The 17,938-nt window shown below is 34.5% G+C and overlaps 1 protein-coding gene across 3 annotated transcripts in view; it reads right to left on the bottom strand.

Annotated features, from left to right (window-relative positions):
* Window positions 1-26: 26 nt before the first annotated feature.
* The window catches only part of OSBPL10 (oxysterol binding protein like 10), an 87,120-nt gene continuing 69,208 nt past the window's right edge, over window positions 27-17,938 (bottom strand). For 2 of the 3 annotated variants that reach the window (XM_039336325.1, XM_039336326.1), the window contains 5 exons: window positions 10,104-10,569; window positions 8,124-8,310; window positions 5,802-5,984; window positions 4,453-4,606; window positions 27-2,748 (listed from right to left, as the gene is read on the bottom strand). In XM_039336325.1, the coding sequence (XP_039192259.1) occupies window positions 2,701-2,748; window positions 4,453-4,606; window positions 5,802-5,984; window positions 8,124-8,310; window positions 10,104-10,569 (1,038 nt within the window). In that variant the 3' untranslated portion in view covers window positions 27-2,700. Of the gene's footprint in view, window positions 2,749-4,452; window positions 4,607-5,801; window positions 5,985-8,123; window positions 8,311-10,103; window positions 10,570-17,938 lie in introns of those variants that run through there. The other variant, XM_039336327.1, reaches the window with a different exon arrangement.

Genomic DNA, 17,938 nt, shown 5'->3' with positions numbered 1-17,938 from the left:
TACAGCCAGGAAAAGCTGAACAGACAGTAATTCAAATAAAATTTATTGTCTTCAGTTCCTTATTTTAATTCCCAAAAAATGAAAGCAAAACTAACTGGAAGTGATTGCCAAAGAATTGGATATTAACAATAAGTATATATTTTGTTTATGAATAATAATATTTAAGAAGAAATTGCATAGATCTTATAATTGGAAATATATCAAAATTTACCATTCAAAGTTTACAGCATCTAACTGAAAAGAAACATTCAATCATAAATGCAAAACAATGTGTAATGATCTATAAATAAGACATGTTATTTATTCAGCTGTGAAATTCAAAGAGCAACATTTACACTGGGAAGGAGGAAGAAAATTATTTTGGTTTCTTTTTGGAACCTCTTGTTGATTAGCATTTTCCAGATTTAAGGCTGTGCATAGCAGATCTAACTTCTCATAATTTTTGAAAATTTTAATATTCATCATTAAATGTTGAATATTCATCCGTCAATTGTATTATGAACATAAAGTATTTATTAGGACTAACATGGTTATCACATAGTGTGAAATATCTCTTGTATAATAGATCCCAGGTATCTATTCATGGAAATAAATCCCCAAAACATGAACACCTATGTCAAATTGACAAAGCCTAGGGGGTTTGTATCAACACAGAACTGATAAAAGAAATCCTGATAAAATCAGCTATTTGTAGAATGATAATAGAAAACATAACACAGAACTGCAATTTCAGAAGTCTGTAAGAACATCTGTTAATGTGCTTGTTGCATACCAGACTAATCTCAGCCTCCTTTACATATATTGTTATACAAGTAGTGCAAATTAGTTTCTCCTACTATCAAAGATTATTCATATGTGAGATTTGATACCAAAAAGCTTTCCTTTTAGAAGCAAAGATTTATATAACATTATCTCCAGGATATAGCTTTATTTCCTTTTAAATTGGTTTTTAAGCATGATTAAATAAATTTTAGTTTTTATAAATTGAATGCATTTCATAAACATAGTTAAAGCATGATATTACTTATATAATACTTTTGTTTTACTGTATATAGATAAATATGTATAATTTTGACTGTCATCTTAAGATTTTCATTGAAAAAATACTTTAAAAGCTAGTAAAACTTTCATTAGCCTTTCATTCATTATTGAGATATAAAAATCCAAGCAGACAAGGCACAAAAATAATCAAGGTCAGTTCAAAATGTATACATTGAAAAAAAGCTATAAATACGATTTTATGGACTGAATAGAGAACTTTCTACTTTGATAGCTTTAATTTAATTTAAAGCTACATTGCTATTTAGATACATGAGCAATAATATTGAAGCTATAACTGTGGGGACAAGGTGTACGCTTATTTTCACTTTGTAAAAGCTGATCTGTCTTACTGTACTATGAATGGGATTTTGCAATCTTCTGTAAGGAATCTTCATGTGTGCTGGACTTCTTCATGATTACATGACTACATGATTAACAATCAGTTGGACCATTCTGAAGTTAGGGGTAGTTTGCATCTCCTTCATCTTGAGGAAGCAAAGCTTCCTCATTTACCATTCTAGCTGGATGGGATTAATACCCAAACCAGCTGGCTGGTACAACAGAATGGGCATTCTAAATAGCACAAACCTTTTTATGGGAAGTTAAATTTATTTCCTAATCTTTTCTCCCAATAGTTGATAAATATTATTTAAGTATGTAGTTAATTTATTGCAAGGAAATAGTTCATAGCAAATAACAGAGTTTAGATTCTAGCTTTGTTGTCTCTTTTTACAGCAACAAATGATATGGAAGAAGTCTTTCCTTTTGCTTTTGGACTTGTACCAAATTTCATCTCAACAGCTAGCCTTTTTTTTTGAACAAATAATTTCAATGATCCTAAAAGTAAGTTCTGCATTTATGAGTTGCTGTCCTTCTTCGAGGAAGATGGGTGTTTACAAATATGTAAAATAAAATAAATTGATGTAGTCAACAAAACTGGATGTAGAAGCCAAAAAACTATTCATGAATTTGAAAAATGAATAGTTTCAGAAATCTCTGGTTCACCTACCTATCATTAAATTATCGAACTTCTACATTCTCCAAAGAAACAAAAATATCCATTAGATACACAAAGCACATAGTGAGAAGGATGGAATCAATAGCTAACATAATTGCTTAGATATTTCTATTTTCCTACATGGCACCAGGAAACAAAGTTTTCAGAGTGATCCAAAAAGGCAGAAACATCCTTTTACATGTTACATCCAAACAAATAAACAAAAATATTCTTCTCAAAATATGTTCTTTAGGCAGGCTCTGTTATAGCTGTAAATTATTCAGTGGCTTTAAGTGCAAAACTTTGGCAGTGTGAAAAATACAAAAATTCATCAATATTAGAAAGTGATAATAATATGAAGTCTGATCCTACAAGCAATGTGGTACACATTGATTTCAGTGCAAGATCAGATATTAATTAATGTCTGTGCGATATGTGTACTACATACAATAAACACATAAGGTATCAACACACAGGAAGCATATCCACTTCTAATATATGCATATATAGTAGAATGGCTCTTCAATAAACTTGAGTTTTTCATTTGGAGGTGCATTATTACAAAATGCAGCTTTAATTTCCAAGAAGACAATCACATCTGAAGATTAAATAATGCATCTTTTTAATGCCTTTAGAAAATGGGCATTTGAATCCAGGTGAATTTAGCAATGACTCTTCCAGAGGGGATTAAAGTACATCCACCCATCGCCCTGCAAAGAATTACAGAAATTCAGATAAGAATCTGTACTAAATGTAAGAATTATCAAAAATATAATACACTTAAGTGGTAAGATCTCCGTTAAGAAAATATCAAGGACATCCAAAATATTTGTTGACATTCTTCTGGCAATAGTTTCCAATGATGTAGATTGAACACAGTTTTTTAAAAAAATCAGGGTTTTGTTTTTGATTTATTCTTTTTAGCATCATCTTCTTAATGGAAAAGTTTAAAAGGAAATTATAAATCTAGATGTTCAGCATAATTGTAATAATACCTAATAATATTGTCTGCTTTGAAAAATCTTAATACCAAAAATAAGCTGCTATACTGGAAGTATACTCCAAGAATACAATCCACTATAGAATGGCATCTTAGCTTTCATGTTTCACTTGTGCTTCTCTTAACTAAAGCTACTCCACTGCCTCATCTTAAACTAGGGCTGCTAGATGTAGGCTATAAAAAGATGGATGATTAATTCATTTATTTGCTGTCATGTAACAGCTGTCCAGATTTGTGTAGCCTGGCTCTCACAGACCTATTTAAACTGTAATGTTCTGGGTTTAATCCAAATTTAGATGTAGGATTAGAGGTTAACATAAATAGATTTTCAAATCTCTATTCAGCAGTCTTCTGGCTCTTGAAAAATTCTAGACAGATTGGAAAGCCTTGCTAAATGGTTTTAATCCGAAATTGCTAACATTGGTTCTCTTTGTATTCACCAGGTTCTCTTTGTACTTACCAGGTTTGCCAATGTCTGATTTAAAAAAATGAAAACAAAAAAATGGTTGGTGGAAAACAAAACTACCAAGAATGCCTCTGGGCCTCAAATGGGTGCCACAAGTCTCTTAAACTGCTGCAATCCCATAATTTTGCGTGGGGATATGCTCACATTCTAAGAAACAACCATGGCAGCAGGCACCGGAGAAGTAGCATCCCAAGAAATCAATGCTTTGTAACTTAGCAATCCTTCAAGTCAACATTTTGCAGGAAAACATGTTGCATAAACACCAGCTATATCTGGTGAAAAGGACCAAGAAGAAGGATCCTTAGAATAAGCCTGGATAGCTAATAGCCCATTACACTACAGCTGGCCCCATTCAAAACACCCCCCAACTGTTTGTCCAGTATTTAAAAAGGGGCTGCTAGGAGAAACAGTTGCAGGGCCACCAGTTCCATTGCCCAGTCTACATCTAAATCTAACCATCCACCGAAACACAAATTGAACTGACTGGAAAGATTTTCAGGAACATGAGAATAAACTAGTCTCATTGTGGGAACTCATCAGTATAGTTTATTATTTATCTTGGCAGCAGTGTTGGCATTGCCATCACATTTCAGTCTGGGATACAATAATAATAGAAAACCTCTAATTTATTGTGGTGACAACCCATTAGTAGTTCTGTCCAGCCCATATTTCTCCTTCCTTTCTGTTCTTTGTATAGCATACAAAATTTCACTCAAAACCTGATAGCTAAAATGTGGTCATTTCTAGCTGCTGGTGTATATAGCTTTTTTTTTTTTTGGTTCTGCTTAATCAAATATTTATCCATATCACCCTTATCTCTAAACATTTTACTTTAAACAGTTGTATAATTAATAAAAGACCTGCAAAACTCAAAATGTCATAAAGATATTCAAATGCAATGACTTGCTATGAATGGACATTTTTGTTGTCTATTATCTTTTCCATTACCTCTTTGATAAAATATTTTGGTTTCCAAAGTGTGTTGCTAGCTGCTCGTTGTCTCTCCTCTTTTCGCTGCCTCTCCTCAAGGAAGTGCTTTTGTTCTGTTGCCACATCAATGTCACCTTCCTTCAGGGCAGCAGTGACATGTTGCCATAAATGCCTTAGATAGAGAAAGAACGAGAAGGCTTGATTTGAAAGCAAACCTGTTCTAAAAGAGCTATAGGACTCTTGCCTGTTGGTTTGCATGGAAAGAAACTCATGGACAAAGTCCACTAAAGCCCTGAGGAGATAGGATCAAGCCATAACTGCCAGCATGGAAACCCTTTTTCAAAAAAGTACAACAAAAGCAACAATTTAAAAAAGAAAAAAAAAGGGCAAGCTTCGTATGAAAAGCAAATGTACTAATTTTAATATTAATAAGATTAAATGTTAGTAATAAATTGGTATTATTAATTTTACATTGCAGTAGCTGTTAATCCAATATTATATCGTTGGACTTCTGCTTATCATAATTTTTATTTACTTATTTAGAAGATGGATATGGCTGCCTATTTTACATATGTACCTGGACAGCTAACAACAGAAAACAAAAGCGTTTAGTTATCTAAAACTCTTTTTCTTTTCTTTTCTTTTTCTTTGAACCAAAATGATAAGAGTAGATACTGACTCCAGAGGCTCCTACAACATTTCCCAGAGCTATTTCTTTTCCAAATGTTTTTGGAGGATCAATTAAAGCATGGCCCTCAGATTTGCCATTTGGAGCACCTAATGAAAATAAGGGACATGAATGTAGGAATAAGCAAAGACTTGTATGTGCTTGCTCCAATCTGAATATTTACAAACTATTCTGTATACTGCTGATTAAAATGAACTACAGGAAAGTATTAAACTGTGTAAACCATGAAGAATACTTATATTGAAAACATACAATTAGAAAAGATTAAATGTTTTCCCTTATCAACTATCTTATTTAGAACTGTCATGAATCTGTTTTCTCTGGAAACAACATACAATCTTTTGACATCCTTTCCATGGCTCAATTTATTCCATAACAATTAATAAAAATATTTTCAATTCACCTACAATTAGTTCAGCACACTCTTATGTATTTTTGAATTCCTTATGAGTTGCCCTTAATCATAAGGAAATCCACAGGAAAGTAACGCTGGGCCATTTTGGCTTAGAGCATGGAAGCTTCCCTATTCCATTCAGCATGCTGCAGTGCATCTATCTAGCAAAATCATGCGCTTAGAAAAATCTTTTTTAAAATGCTGTTTACAAAGAAACCTACTTGTTGATTATTAGTTGCCTTAAATACAACTAAAAGAGATGAGATTTCACCAAAAGAGTTTCACCTTGATTCAAATGGGCCTTGTTTTGATATTGGTCTGATCTTCTTCCGGATTATGGGTAATTTGGTGGTATCAATTATTTTGGTTTCACCACTACTATATGTGAATTCCAGAATGCCATTCCACTCTCCTTGTGCTTTACACACTATGGTATTGGTTGGATTATGCTTCACTTCTGCTGTAACCCTAGTATAAATAATAAAGGTTTAAGATTACTGACATTCGCATATACCATAAATATTTCACCACAACAAAATTCAGAAAAATCAGTGTAGGTGCTTATTATGATTTTGCTTTTTAAAAATATATGTCAGATATACTTTTGAAGTAGACAGCATTCTTGATATAAGTTCAGTATGTTTTAAACTTAAATAACAGAAACAATTCTTCATGCCAAAATATTGATCACATTGCAGGACAAATATGACCGCATTGTTTTTTAAACCGGAACTTAATAACAACTTAATAATACCTGTTTTTTGTCCATATATATATATATATATATATATATATATATATATGTGTGTGTGTGTGTGTGTGTGTGTGTGTGTGTGTGTGTGTGTGTGTGTGTGTTTGGTTGTTCGGGTTTTCTGTTTGTGCAGAATGCTGTTTTGATGTTGTGTTTATGGAGGATCTTACTGATTCTGTCTGTGGTGCCTTTTATGTATGGGAGGAGGGCTTTGCCGTTTTCTTGTTCTTTGTCTTGGATTTTAGTGGGGGTTTCTTTTTGGATTATGTTTGTAATCTTATTTCTATTGGAATCCATTGGATGTTAGTACATTGGTGAGAGTGTGTAGTTCGGTTTTTAGGTGTTGTTTGTCAGCTAAGCGTTTTGTTCTGGAGATGAGTGTCTTGGCTACAGAGTTGATCTGTGCTGGGTGGTGGTGTGAGAGAGCGTGCAGATAGCGGTTTGTGTGTGTTTTCTTCTGATGGATGGTGTGTCCTAGGGAGCCATTGGATTTCTTGTAGACTTAGTCTACAGCATTCTACACAAACAGAAAAATATCCACCATCCTTAGAAACCCCAAAGATAAAATTGAATTAGAAAATCAAGGAGTATACGAAATCCCATGCACCACTTGTCCAACCACATACATCGGACAAACCAACAGAAGAATAAGTGCACGCATTGAAGAACATAAGAACTCAGTCAAAAAAGAGGAACCAACATCTTCCCTGGTCCAACACCTTAAAGCCACAGGACACGAAATTGACTTTAAAAATATCAGAACCATTGCCAAAAGTGAACATTTTAATAACAGAATAACAGAGAAGCCATCGAGATAGAAAAGCCCCACACAGCATGAACAGCGAGATGATACCTTCCCGCCTACCAGCCATTTGGAAACATGCCCTTATTGACAAACTCCCTAACACAAAAAATGATACCAGACCCACACTCACAAAAACCACACAGGATGTCACCACCACAACATCCACGCAAAAAGCAAACCCAAACCACACCGATGATGAGGCACAACCACAAACCAGAAGCCAGACCACAGCTGCATCATTAGCCACTTTAAACCCCTCCAATCCATACATGAAGCAAACTGACACCCTCCATGAAGATGAGGCACGACCACGAATGCGAAGCCAAAAAATAGCAAGGCAGCCCAAAATCTTAAACCCCCTGCAACTCAGACTAACCTGAGCACAACCAAACAGAACACTCCCCCAGCCAATCAGAGCACAGCCAACCCCCCAGCCAATCAGAGCACAGCCAAGCCTCCTACCAATCAGAACACACTGTCACGCGGCCCTCCACCCAATCAGAAACACCAGCCAAGCCTCCCACCCAATCAGTTTCATACCCCCACTGGCAGTTATAAGGAAGAACAGCTAGACCACACATTTGCTGCTCAATATCACGAAGCTGAAAACACCAGCCTGAAGATGACGAATGGGACTTCGTCGAAACGTCGCCAAGACACTTCCAATTTTACGCGGGAGAAAACCCGAACAACCAAAGACCTACATACAAACACCCGCGAAAACCTCAGAAAACAAATATATATGTATGTATGTATGTACGTGTGTGTGTGTGTGTGTGTGTGTGTGTGTGTGTATGGATGATAGTCTGATGCAATGGAAAAATACAGAACAATGAATTTCACACTTCACTGTATTCTGACTCAATGGCGTCTCTATATATACATATACATACACACAGACACACACACACACATACATACATACATACACATATATATAGTCACAAGCAACTGCAGAATTGGAAGCCATATACAATAGTCCAACCAATACTTTGTGCCTTGGTATTTTAATAGACTATTCCAAGGAGAGAGTAAAACTTAGTTTTCATACCTGTGTAGTTTTCCTCCATAGAATGGCTTAGTGTGGAATGTGACTGTAGCAGAGTAACCACTTTTGGCACAGTGAATATTGACTTTGCCTCCAAGCTCCACCCAAGGAATAGTAAGTATAGAACGCGCATAGGCACAAGGTAATGTGAATATATATTCCTCCCCATGTTCCAAGAGATAAAGAATGCCTATGGATGTGAAGGAAGAAGAGATTAGCATTCTGAGTTTTGGAAAAGCATGATCATTGTTAAAATGTATGCTTAAATGAAACAGTTTGAGAAAGGTAAAATATTAATCTTCCTTGTAACTTCTTTCAAGAGGAAAAAAATGCAAAGACTGGTACAAGTAATGACAGTGATTTTTTTGCAATTGAGCTTTTGTTGAATCAACTTTAGCTATTGGGCTAGCCATTCAATCACACAACTATAATGAATGGCGGTACATGGATTTGCAGAAATCAAGAGACTATTTTGAAATAGTGGCAAATATCTGTAGCTCAGATGTAAGATAAGGATGAAGGTTTGTTCTCTGAGTTTGAGGGCTGGTTTAACATCTTCCGCAGAGTTTAGAGGATGTCAGTGTTCTTCTGTTTATAAGGGCATAAGGGCTGTAATATGATAGCCTTGGAAATTTGTCTATTATGTTCTGAATATAACATCTTATAATCATATGAATATCTATGATTGGGATGTAATATCATACATTATATAGGACAGGGATGGACAATTTACATAAATATTTAAATACCACCAGCTTGCTCATCCTTACAATAGGAAATCCAAAGGAGATATCTTGAATATTAGAATCAATTTATAAATAAGAGATGCTATCAATCCTAGGGCTAATTAATTTCAGGGGGTGCTGCTGGGTACTTAAAGGCTTTTTGTTCTCTGAGGTATTAGACAATTTGATCTTCTCCCCTTTGCAAACTAAAAGTGAAATTACTAGGAAAGAATAATCCAAAGGTTAATTGGATTATTAATGCAGTATTATTAATCTAGGTACATGCACTATAGATACATAAAACCTAATAATCCTGGAATGGAAGAGAACATTCCCAGAAGGCAGTTCTTCCTTCCCAATAGCAGGCTCACTGGACCTTGTTTGCTGCACAGATACTATTCAATTTAAAGAAGAAAGATCACAATTGTTGCAACCAATACCAATGTCAGTTCCACAGTATAATGTCCAGAATTTGAGCAGCCCCTCTGTACAACCTGGGCATCATCCCTGTGTCCAAAAGGGTGAAAAAAGAGAGAAGGAAGGAAAAAGGATGGATCGATGGAGAAAATAAATGGCTTACAGGGCTTCCCAGGGTAGACGTTTTGGCTGCCCCCGCCTGTCCATGCCACTCTCCTACTCGCCTAAAGGGCACATTCCATTGGCACTGCCGTCGCCTCCATAGCGTTTGCTGGGAAGCTCTATAAGCCGTTGTGGCCACCTCCTTCCCACTTACCTGCGCTGCATGGGCTTCACAGCTCCAGAGTGCACTGGCCAAGATGCCAGCAGGCTGTGGGTGCTGCCGGACACCTTCGGCCCCACACGCTTACCATCTCCCGTACATGGAAAAATAAGACATTCCCCGAAAATAAGCCCTAATGGGACTTTTGGACCAAAAATAAATATAAGACCCAGACTTATTTTCAGGGAAACATGGTATATCTATATGTTTTTTTAAGAATTGAATATTAACATGAACTATAAATCTTATTTTTTAACAAAACAAACCACAAATCATTAACCATTTTTTTCCTTTTCTGACCATGAGTTCAATGTATCGCCATTCAACCCTTATCTAAATAGCATTTCTACTGATTTTTGTGTTTGGAGGCTGAACATTGCATCAAATGCTTTACTGCTTTTATTCCATGTAAATTATGGAAAAAGGGAAGGAGAATAAGAAATTCTCAGGTTTCCCTATTATTCTTTTTAATAAGTAAGCATTCTATATAAAATATAATCTCTTTGTGACACTTCTTACCTTCACCTACCATAGAAACACCTACAGACATCCCCATGAATTTGCTTTTAGTCCAAACGTGCACATTCACACACACTTTCTTCTCTTTGCACTCGCAGTAAAAACTAGTTACTGGTGGATGATGGGACACTTGTTCAGCTACAAATTTCAGCCTATAACATTCAGATGAAGCTTGCCCCTTGAGACCACAAGAGGCAGTGTTTGTTCTCACTGGTTTTACTTTGTCCTTAGGCACATTCCAAGAGCAATGAAACGTTTCTCCAATTATTGGATTATATGGCTTCTTGGCAACAACTCCTTTTCGGCCTTCATAAAAAGCTGTCAAATAGTACTCCACGAAGGAGATGATTCTTTCCTCAGGAGTGGTTCCACATGAAATTGCTAAAAACAAGTCTGGATGGGCCAAGAAGTTTGCAAACATCTCCAGCAGAGACCTCTTCTCTAAAATAAAGGCTGGAAGCACTACCTATATAGAGTACAGTAAAAAGAAAGTAATCATTTTGCCATAACCGCATGAGGGAAAGATTAAGCTACCAGCAATTCTTTGCAGAATGCGAACATCAATCTTTTCTCCCCTTTTTGGAATTCAAGAATAAAGACAAAAGCAGTACCTCCAATGTTATACTAAGCAATTATGCAAATCACTCCATTTCTCCAATCCCTATTACACCTTAGAATTAGAACACCTCTTCCCTATATTATTACCAAAGAAAATATTAATAAAGACACATAATTAATTAGCTAGATATATTTAAATCTATCAGTGAGATAAATAAAATTATTAATTCTCATTCTGTTGCTACCATATTATTCATTCAGATTAGATGTTTTCCATCCTGTCCTCAAGTAATAATATTTAAATATTGTACATATGTTGTACATAGTATGTTTAGGTGTGTGTCATGTATGTATTTCACTTTGAGAGTGGGCAACTAAATTTCATTTTTGATGTGTGCCGTTGTGCCCACAGTAAAAAAATGACAATAAAGGTTATCTTATCTTATCTTATCATTTTATTCCAGCATGTTGTAAGCAAAATTACACATTTCATTTGTGTCTCTACTTCAAATAGCCCTTCCTATTAGAGTCACTAGATGAGATCAATCCAACAAGCTCTTTCTTTTCATGCATTATTCAGGAAAGTGGTCTTAACACTGGTGCATTCAATTTTTTCACTGATCAAAATAAGTTATTTGCTGACCTTTCAATATTCCAAATGCACATTCAACAGAACAGGCCAATTTAATTAGAGCTTTTTTCAATATCCTATTATTAATGCACAGAGTAAATGCTAGGCTCATTTTCTTTATCTCTTACTTTCTAATATATAAGATTTTTCCAAAACTAAAACATTTTAAAATACATGAAAACTAGACAAAATAACTGTTAATATTTTTAATACTTTAAAGGACTTCTGGTGGCGCTGCGTTATGCCGATGGCGGCTACTTTGTAGCCGTCTGTCTGAGATTGTGTAAAAACTGCAGAAAGACAACAGACATCAGCTGTCCCGCAGTTTGAAACTTCCTTCCTGGGCAAAAGGAAAGAGGTGAGTTTTTTTCCTCAGATAGTGGTAGAGCCCCTGAGATCTCAAAGATTTTGGGGGGGGGGGTTGAAGGGTGAGCTCCCACAGAGTCCGAGGCATTCTCCACTTCTCAGACGCCTTTGTCCCTTTTTGCTTTTTGGGACAAAGCAAGACGCCACTCCCACATCCGCAATTAAAGTGAACTGGTGAGTTGATTTTGAAGCGGACAGAGCTGACCAGCAGAACGAATTTATATGTTAAATTTGGACTTTAACTCTGGAGAAGAACGATTTTTTCCCTTTCTTTATTTTAAGAGAAAGTAAAATGGCAATGAGAGGTTTCTTTTTCTGTTTCATGCGCATGAAAGGAAAGTGAGGAAAGAATTCTTATTACTTTAATATTTTTTCTTGTTATAAAGTTTTAGTAATTTTTGGGACTTTGGGTGTTTATAGATAGAAGAGGGGTTTTTTTCCCCTTCTTCCTTTTTTTTTGGTCTTTTGGATTTTTTAAGGAGGAGAAAAACTTTTTAAAATGGCTTCAAAGCGTCAAGTGATCTCTGCTGTGCCTAAGGTGGCTTCTTCTCCGGCAATATTAACAGTTCAACAACCTAAATCTAGATCACCACCACCCTCTCCGCCTGTACCACCACTTACGGTAAAAGATATTCAAGATGTTATGGGTAATGTTGTGTGTCAAATAAGAGAAGAAGTGAAGGAACTTTTAGAAGAGAGAAATAAAATTATGAGGGAGGATATAGTACAGGCTCTGCAAGGACTTGCCTCTGTTGTTGAAAAGCTGACTGTCGTCTTGAGGATGTTGCAGATAAAGTGGATTTATTGGAAGATCGTGTGGAAAGTGTGGAAAAAACTGGAGAATTCACAGGATGAAATTGTTATGTCTCAGTATAGAGAAATGGAGTTCGCTTTAAGAATCAGAGGCTTGAGGGAAAATATGCAAGAAAATCTGAGGGAGGTGGTGGCAAACGATATTGCTGGGATATTGGAGAGGGATCCAGAGGAGATATTGAGAGAAATAGAAAAAATATTCAGAGACAACTTGTGGATTGCAAAGCAGAGAAATTTACCAAGAGATGTGGTGATTTACTTTGGGAAAAGATCTTTACGTAATGAAATTATACAAGCATTTTACAATAAGAGATTTCAGATTGCTGCTCAGGATGTTATAATTTTAAAGGAGATTCTATCAAAAATTTTAAGAAGAAGAAAGGATTTTGCTTTTTTATCAGATGAACTTAAAAAACAACAGATGCCATTTAGATGGGACATCCCAACTGGAATTGTGGTGAGCCATGCGGGGACACGTTATAGACTTAATACTGTTTCAAAGGCAAGAGAGTTTTACATTTCTGTCCTGGAAGCGCGCTCATCATCACCTCTAAGGTTTAAAGTATTGGATGTGAAAGAGGGAGAGCAGTTGGTTGAAGATGTTGTATCAATGAAAGCTGGAAAAGCACAGGCTGAGTTGATACAGCAGTCTGCTGAGATGAAAGAACAGAGAATGACCCGAGCAGCTTATAGACAAAAAGAAAAGGAGCAACAGAAGAAGGAAATAAAAGAATTTACACAAGAATCTGTTTCTGAGCCTGTGGGAGGAGCAAGACCTAAGAGATCTTCGATGATCCGATCTTCGATGGCAGATCTTCAAGCAGTCTTCTCCAGGCTGGCAGCCGGAGGAGATGGCAAAGCTCCTGACTTGGAATGTTAACGGCCTCAATTCTCCACAGAAAAGGAAGAAAATATTTCACTATTTGAAGCAATAGAATAATGATATTGTTTGTTTGCAGGAAACTCATATTATTTTAAAGGATCAAAAATATTTGATTAATGCTCGATTGGGTTCACATTTTGTATCTTCTGCTCCTGGAAAAAAAGGGGGTGTTGTTATTTATGTTAAGAAAAGTTTGTCAGCTAAATTAATAGATTCTGATTCTCAAGGAAGATATGTTATGATTGAAGTGGGATTGTATGGTAAGAAATTGCTTATAGTGGGTTTATATGCTCCTAATCAACAACAAAAACAGTTTTATAAGTTTTTACATCAAAAATTGATTTCATTGGATTATAGATCTGTTATTTTGATGGGGGGTTGGAATGGAGTGTTGGATACACATAAAGACAAGAAAGGACTTTCTATTTTCTTCAAGCAAGCTAAACTACCTAAGGCTTTTTTTGATTTGAAAGATGACTTGGAATTGAGAGACATTTGGCGGGAACGTAATACCGAAAGAAAGAGATTTTACGTTTTTTTCTGATAGGCACCAATCGTTTTCAAGAATTGATTTTTTTTAGACTACTACAGACTTATATTCTAGTGTTAAAAATGTAAAAATCTTCCCAAGGACATTGACTGATCATAGTCCTGTATGGTTGGAGTTAATTGCTGAGAAGGAGGAGAGAAGATCGTGGAGGTTGAATGAAAATTTATTTAGATATGAGGTGAATGTACAGAAACTCAGAGAATATTTAAAGGAATTTTTTACTTTAAATATGTCTAAGGGAACTTCAATGGCTATGGTATGGGACGCCAGTAAGGTTTATATGCGTGGGGTTTTGATTCAAATGAATAAGGTTTATAGGCAAAAACAAATGCAAAAATGTAAGGAATTGGAGGATGAGATTAAAATAAAAGAAAAAGCATTAATTTTGAATCCTTTGGATAAGAATGTAAAGGCTTCTATAAATTTGCTTAAAACACAATTTAATATGTTAATGGCTGATCAGGTTGCAACTAATTTATGTTATATGAAACATAATACATTTTGCAATGCAAATAAGCTGGGTAGGTGGTTGCCTTATCAATTAAGGAAGAAACAGAGGTCGAGAATTATAGATAAAATAAATTATACTGGTAAAATAGTTTTTCAGAAAGAATTGATTAAAAAATCTTTTCTAGATTTTTATACAAAATTATATATGGGTCAGAAGGTACAGAGTGCGGATATAGATAAATATTTACAAGATGCTCATTTTCCGAAATTAACAAATGATCAAAGAGATGAGATTAATGGACTGATTACTTCACAGGAAATTATTATGGCAATTAAACAACTAAAAGTTGGTAAAGCACCTGGTACTGATGGATTGACATCAATTTATTATAAAACTTTAAGTGAGGAGATGATAGAGCCCTTGAAAGAACTTTTTAATAGTATATTAACGGGTTTAGAGACACCTCCATCTTGGAGAAGGGCTTTTATTTCCTTGATTCCAAAAGAGGATCAAGATCTTACTTTACCTAAAAATTATAGACCTATATCTCTTTTGAATATAGACTACAAAATGTTTTCGAAATTTTTAGCAAATAGACTTATGATTGTATTGAATCAAGTGATACATACTGATCAAACAGGGTTTATAACTGGGAGATATATGAAGAATAATGTTAGACAAATTATTAATTTAATAGAATATTTGGATAAAAATAATCAGATTCCTGCAGGTTTGATTTTTTTAGATGCTGAGAAAGCCTTTGATCAATTAAATTGGCAATTTATGTTAAGATTGGTTGAAGAGATGAATTTTGGGGATAAAATTTTGCAAGCTCTTAGAGGTATTTATCAAAAACAATCGGCGCAACTTATAATTAATGGAGATTTATCTGAGGTTTTTCAAATTGGAAAGGGTACAAGACAGGGATGCCCATTGTCCCCTTTGTTGTTTGTTTTAACATTAGAAATTTTGTTGATTAAAATTCGTGAATCATCTAAAATAAAGGGAATAATGATTAATAAGAAAGATTACAAATTAAGAGCTTTTGCTAATGATTTGGTTGTTACTTTGTCTCAACCAACCTATTCGGTATTGGAGTTGTTACAGATTATAAATCAGTATGGGCAAGTTTCTGGTTTTAAAGTTAATAATAATAAGACTAAAATATTATCTAAAAATATGTCTAATTCGGATAAGGAGATTTTAGTTAATTTGACAGGTTTTGAAATTGTAAAAAAGGTAAAATACTTGGGGGTTTATATAACTGTTTCTAATGTAAAAATGTATCAAAATAATTATGAAATGTTATGGCTTAAAATGCAGAAGGATTTGAATGATTGGAAAAAAATTGCAATTATCTTTGTTAGGGAGAATTGCTGCAGTTAAAATGAATGTTCTGCCAAAATTTCTTTTCTTGTTTCAAATGATACCCATTTTAAAGAAAGAGATAAATTTAGAAGAATGGCAGAAGGGTATTAATAGATTCATTTGGGCTGGGAAAAAACCAAGAGTTAAGCTTAAAATTATACAAGATGTTCGAGAGGTGGACTCAAGGTGCCGAATTTGAAATTGTATTATGATGCAATTTAAGGTTTTAACGTTGATTAGTGATTGGGTTAACTTAACAAATTCAAATATACTTTCTTTGAAGGAATGGGATTTATTATTTGGATGGCATGTGTATTTAATTTATAATAAAAACGTGGATAGGGTTTTTAAGTCCCATGTTTTAAGAATTGCTTTATTCGTGTCTGGAAGAAATATTATAGATTAAATTTCAGAATACCGTTGTGGGGAATTCCTGGACACGCAATAGAGGGGATAAAGAAAGGAGTGAAAATGGATAGGATTTTTTATAAACAATTGCTTAAGTGGGAAGGGAATAATTGGCAATTAAAATCTATGGAGGAATTAATGCAAGAAAATATTATTTATTCTTGGTTCCAGTATAGGCAATTATTAGAAAGATGGAGTATAGATCAAAAAGTGGGTTTTGTTATGGAAGATGTGAATTTGATGAAACAAATTAAAGATCAAAGTAGAACTCATATAAAAAGAGTTTATAATGCTTTAGTGGAATTGGATTCAGAAACAGAATTAGTTAAAGATTGTATGGTTAAATGGGCTCAGAATTTTGAAGAGTCGATTTTATTAGATACATGGGAGATAATTTGGGTGAGGAATGTTAAATTTACTCAAGCTCAAAATTTACGAGAAAATTTTTATAAAATGTTTTATAGGTGGCACCTTGATCCACAAAAGTTGTCTCATATGTATCCGAATGTACAGCCCAAATGTTGGAGATGTGGTTGTCTGGACGCAATGTATTATCATATTTGGTGGTCATGTAGAAATGTAAAGGCTTTTTGGATTAAGATTTGGTGGAACATTCAGAAGATTTTTAATAGAAGGATAAAATTTACACCACAATTATTTTTGTTAGGTATTATTGTAGACTGTGATGGTAAAGAGATTACCTTAATGTTAAATTTTATTACGGCAGCAAGGTTGCTGATTGGGCAATATTGGAAGAAGGATTCCTTGCCTACTATAGAAGAATGGTTTCTTAAAGTTTCTCATTTATCAGAAATGGTAAAAATTTCGGCTTATCTGAAAGACCATTCACAAGAGAGATATATCTCGGTGTGGAAAAGATGGGTAAATTTTGTACAGAATAAATATGGGATTAGGAAGTATTATTTAGCTTTTGAATAATTTTTAGTTTAAAATGGGTATGGTTGGGTTTGTAGTTTCTATGTATTGGAGTTAAAGTACTTTAAATTTTTTGGGATGTATGTATAGTGGATTGATGTTCATTTAATTTGTATGTTTTTTTTGTTTCTTTAACCCTGTATTCAGCTCTGGGAAGGAGGGGGGAGGGTTATGGGGTGGGAGAGGGGTATTTTATTGTAAAAAGTTTATAAAAATTTTCAATAAAAAAAAATATATCTTTAATACTTTATGTAAACAGCTAGTATAAAAGAAAATTACATGAGCACTCAAAAAGCAAATTAGTTAAGCAGAGCTAACAATTGCACTTGCTTGCCACTATAACAGTTCTTACAGATTCGAAAGAGATTAGATCTTTAGCATAAAAACAGAAAGCTATCCCAATCTCAGGTCCTCTGGCATTTGATAACTATTGAGGAAAAGGAATCTCTTTTTAAAAAAAAAAATTTATCCAAGTTCTAATAAATCTACGTTTATCTTATTGTTTCTGGTTTTGACACAAGGAGAGAAGATTAGTATTCAAAGAATCCATCTCAAACTACATTTTTACAAGCTTGGTTTCTGGTCCGAGGGAATTCTGATGCAAAGTAATGATTTGGATTGTCTGTGAAGGATAACCACATTTATTAACCTTGAGTTCTCTTCTATGGACCAGATTTAGATTGTTTTCAAAAGTTCAAGTTCACTTTGTCCCTGGATAAATTTTTGTTCTATATATCTTGGATCTCTTCAAACCTCTCCTTTAGAAATTACACAGAGGCTTAAAATCAGTGTTCTAAATCAGTGAAAATGATTAATTTGAGTGATGTGACTTTCTAATAAAATAAATTATTATTAACGTAATTAACTAAAG

The sequence above is a fragment of the Crotalus tigris genome, unplaced genomic scaffold (genome assembly GCF_016545835.1).
Source record: "Crotalus tigris isolate CLP2741 ecotype Arizona unplaced genomic scaffold, ASM1654583v1 scf7180000017666.27876245, whole genome shotgun sequence".
Taxonomy (NCBI): domain Eukaryota; kingdom Metazoa; phylum Chordata; class Lepidosauria; order Squamata; family Viperidae; genus Crotalus; species Crotalus tigris.
The sequence above is the reverse complement of the archived record's forward strand: the minus strand, read 5'-3'. Positions and strand labels throughout refer to the sequence as shown.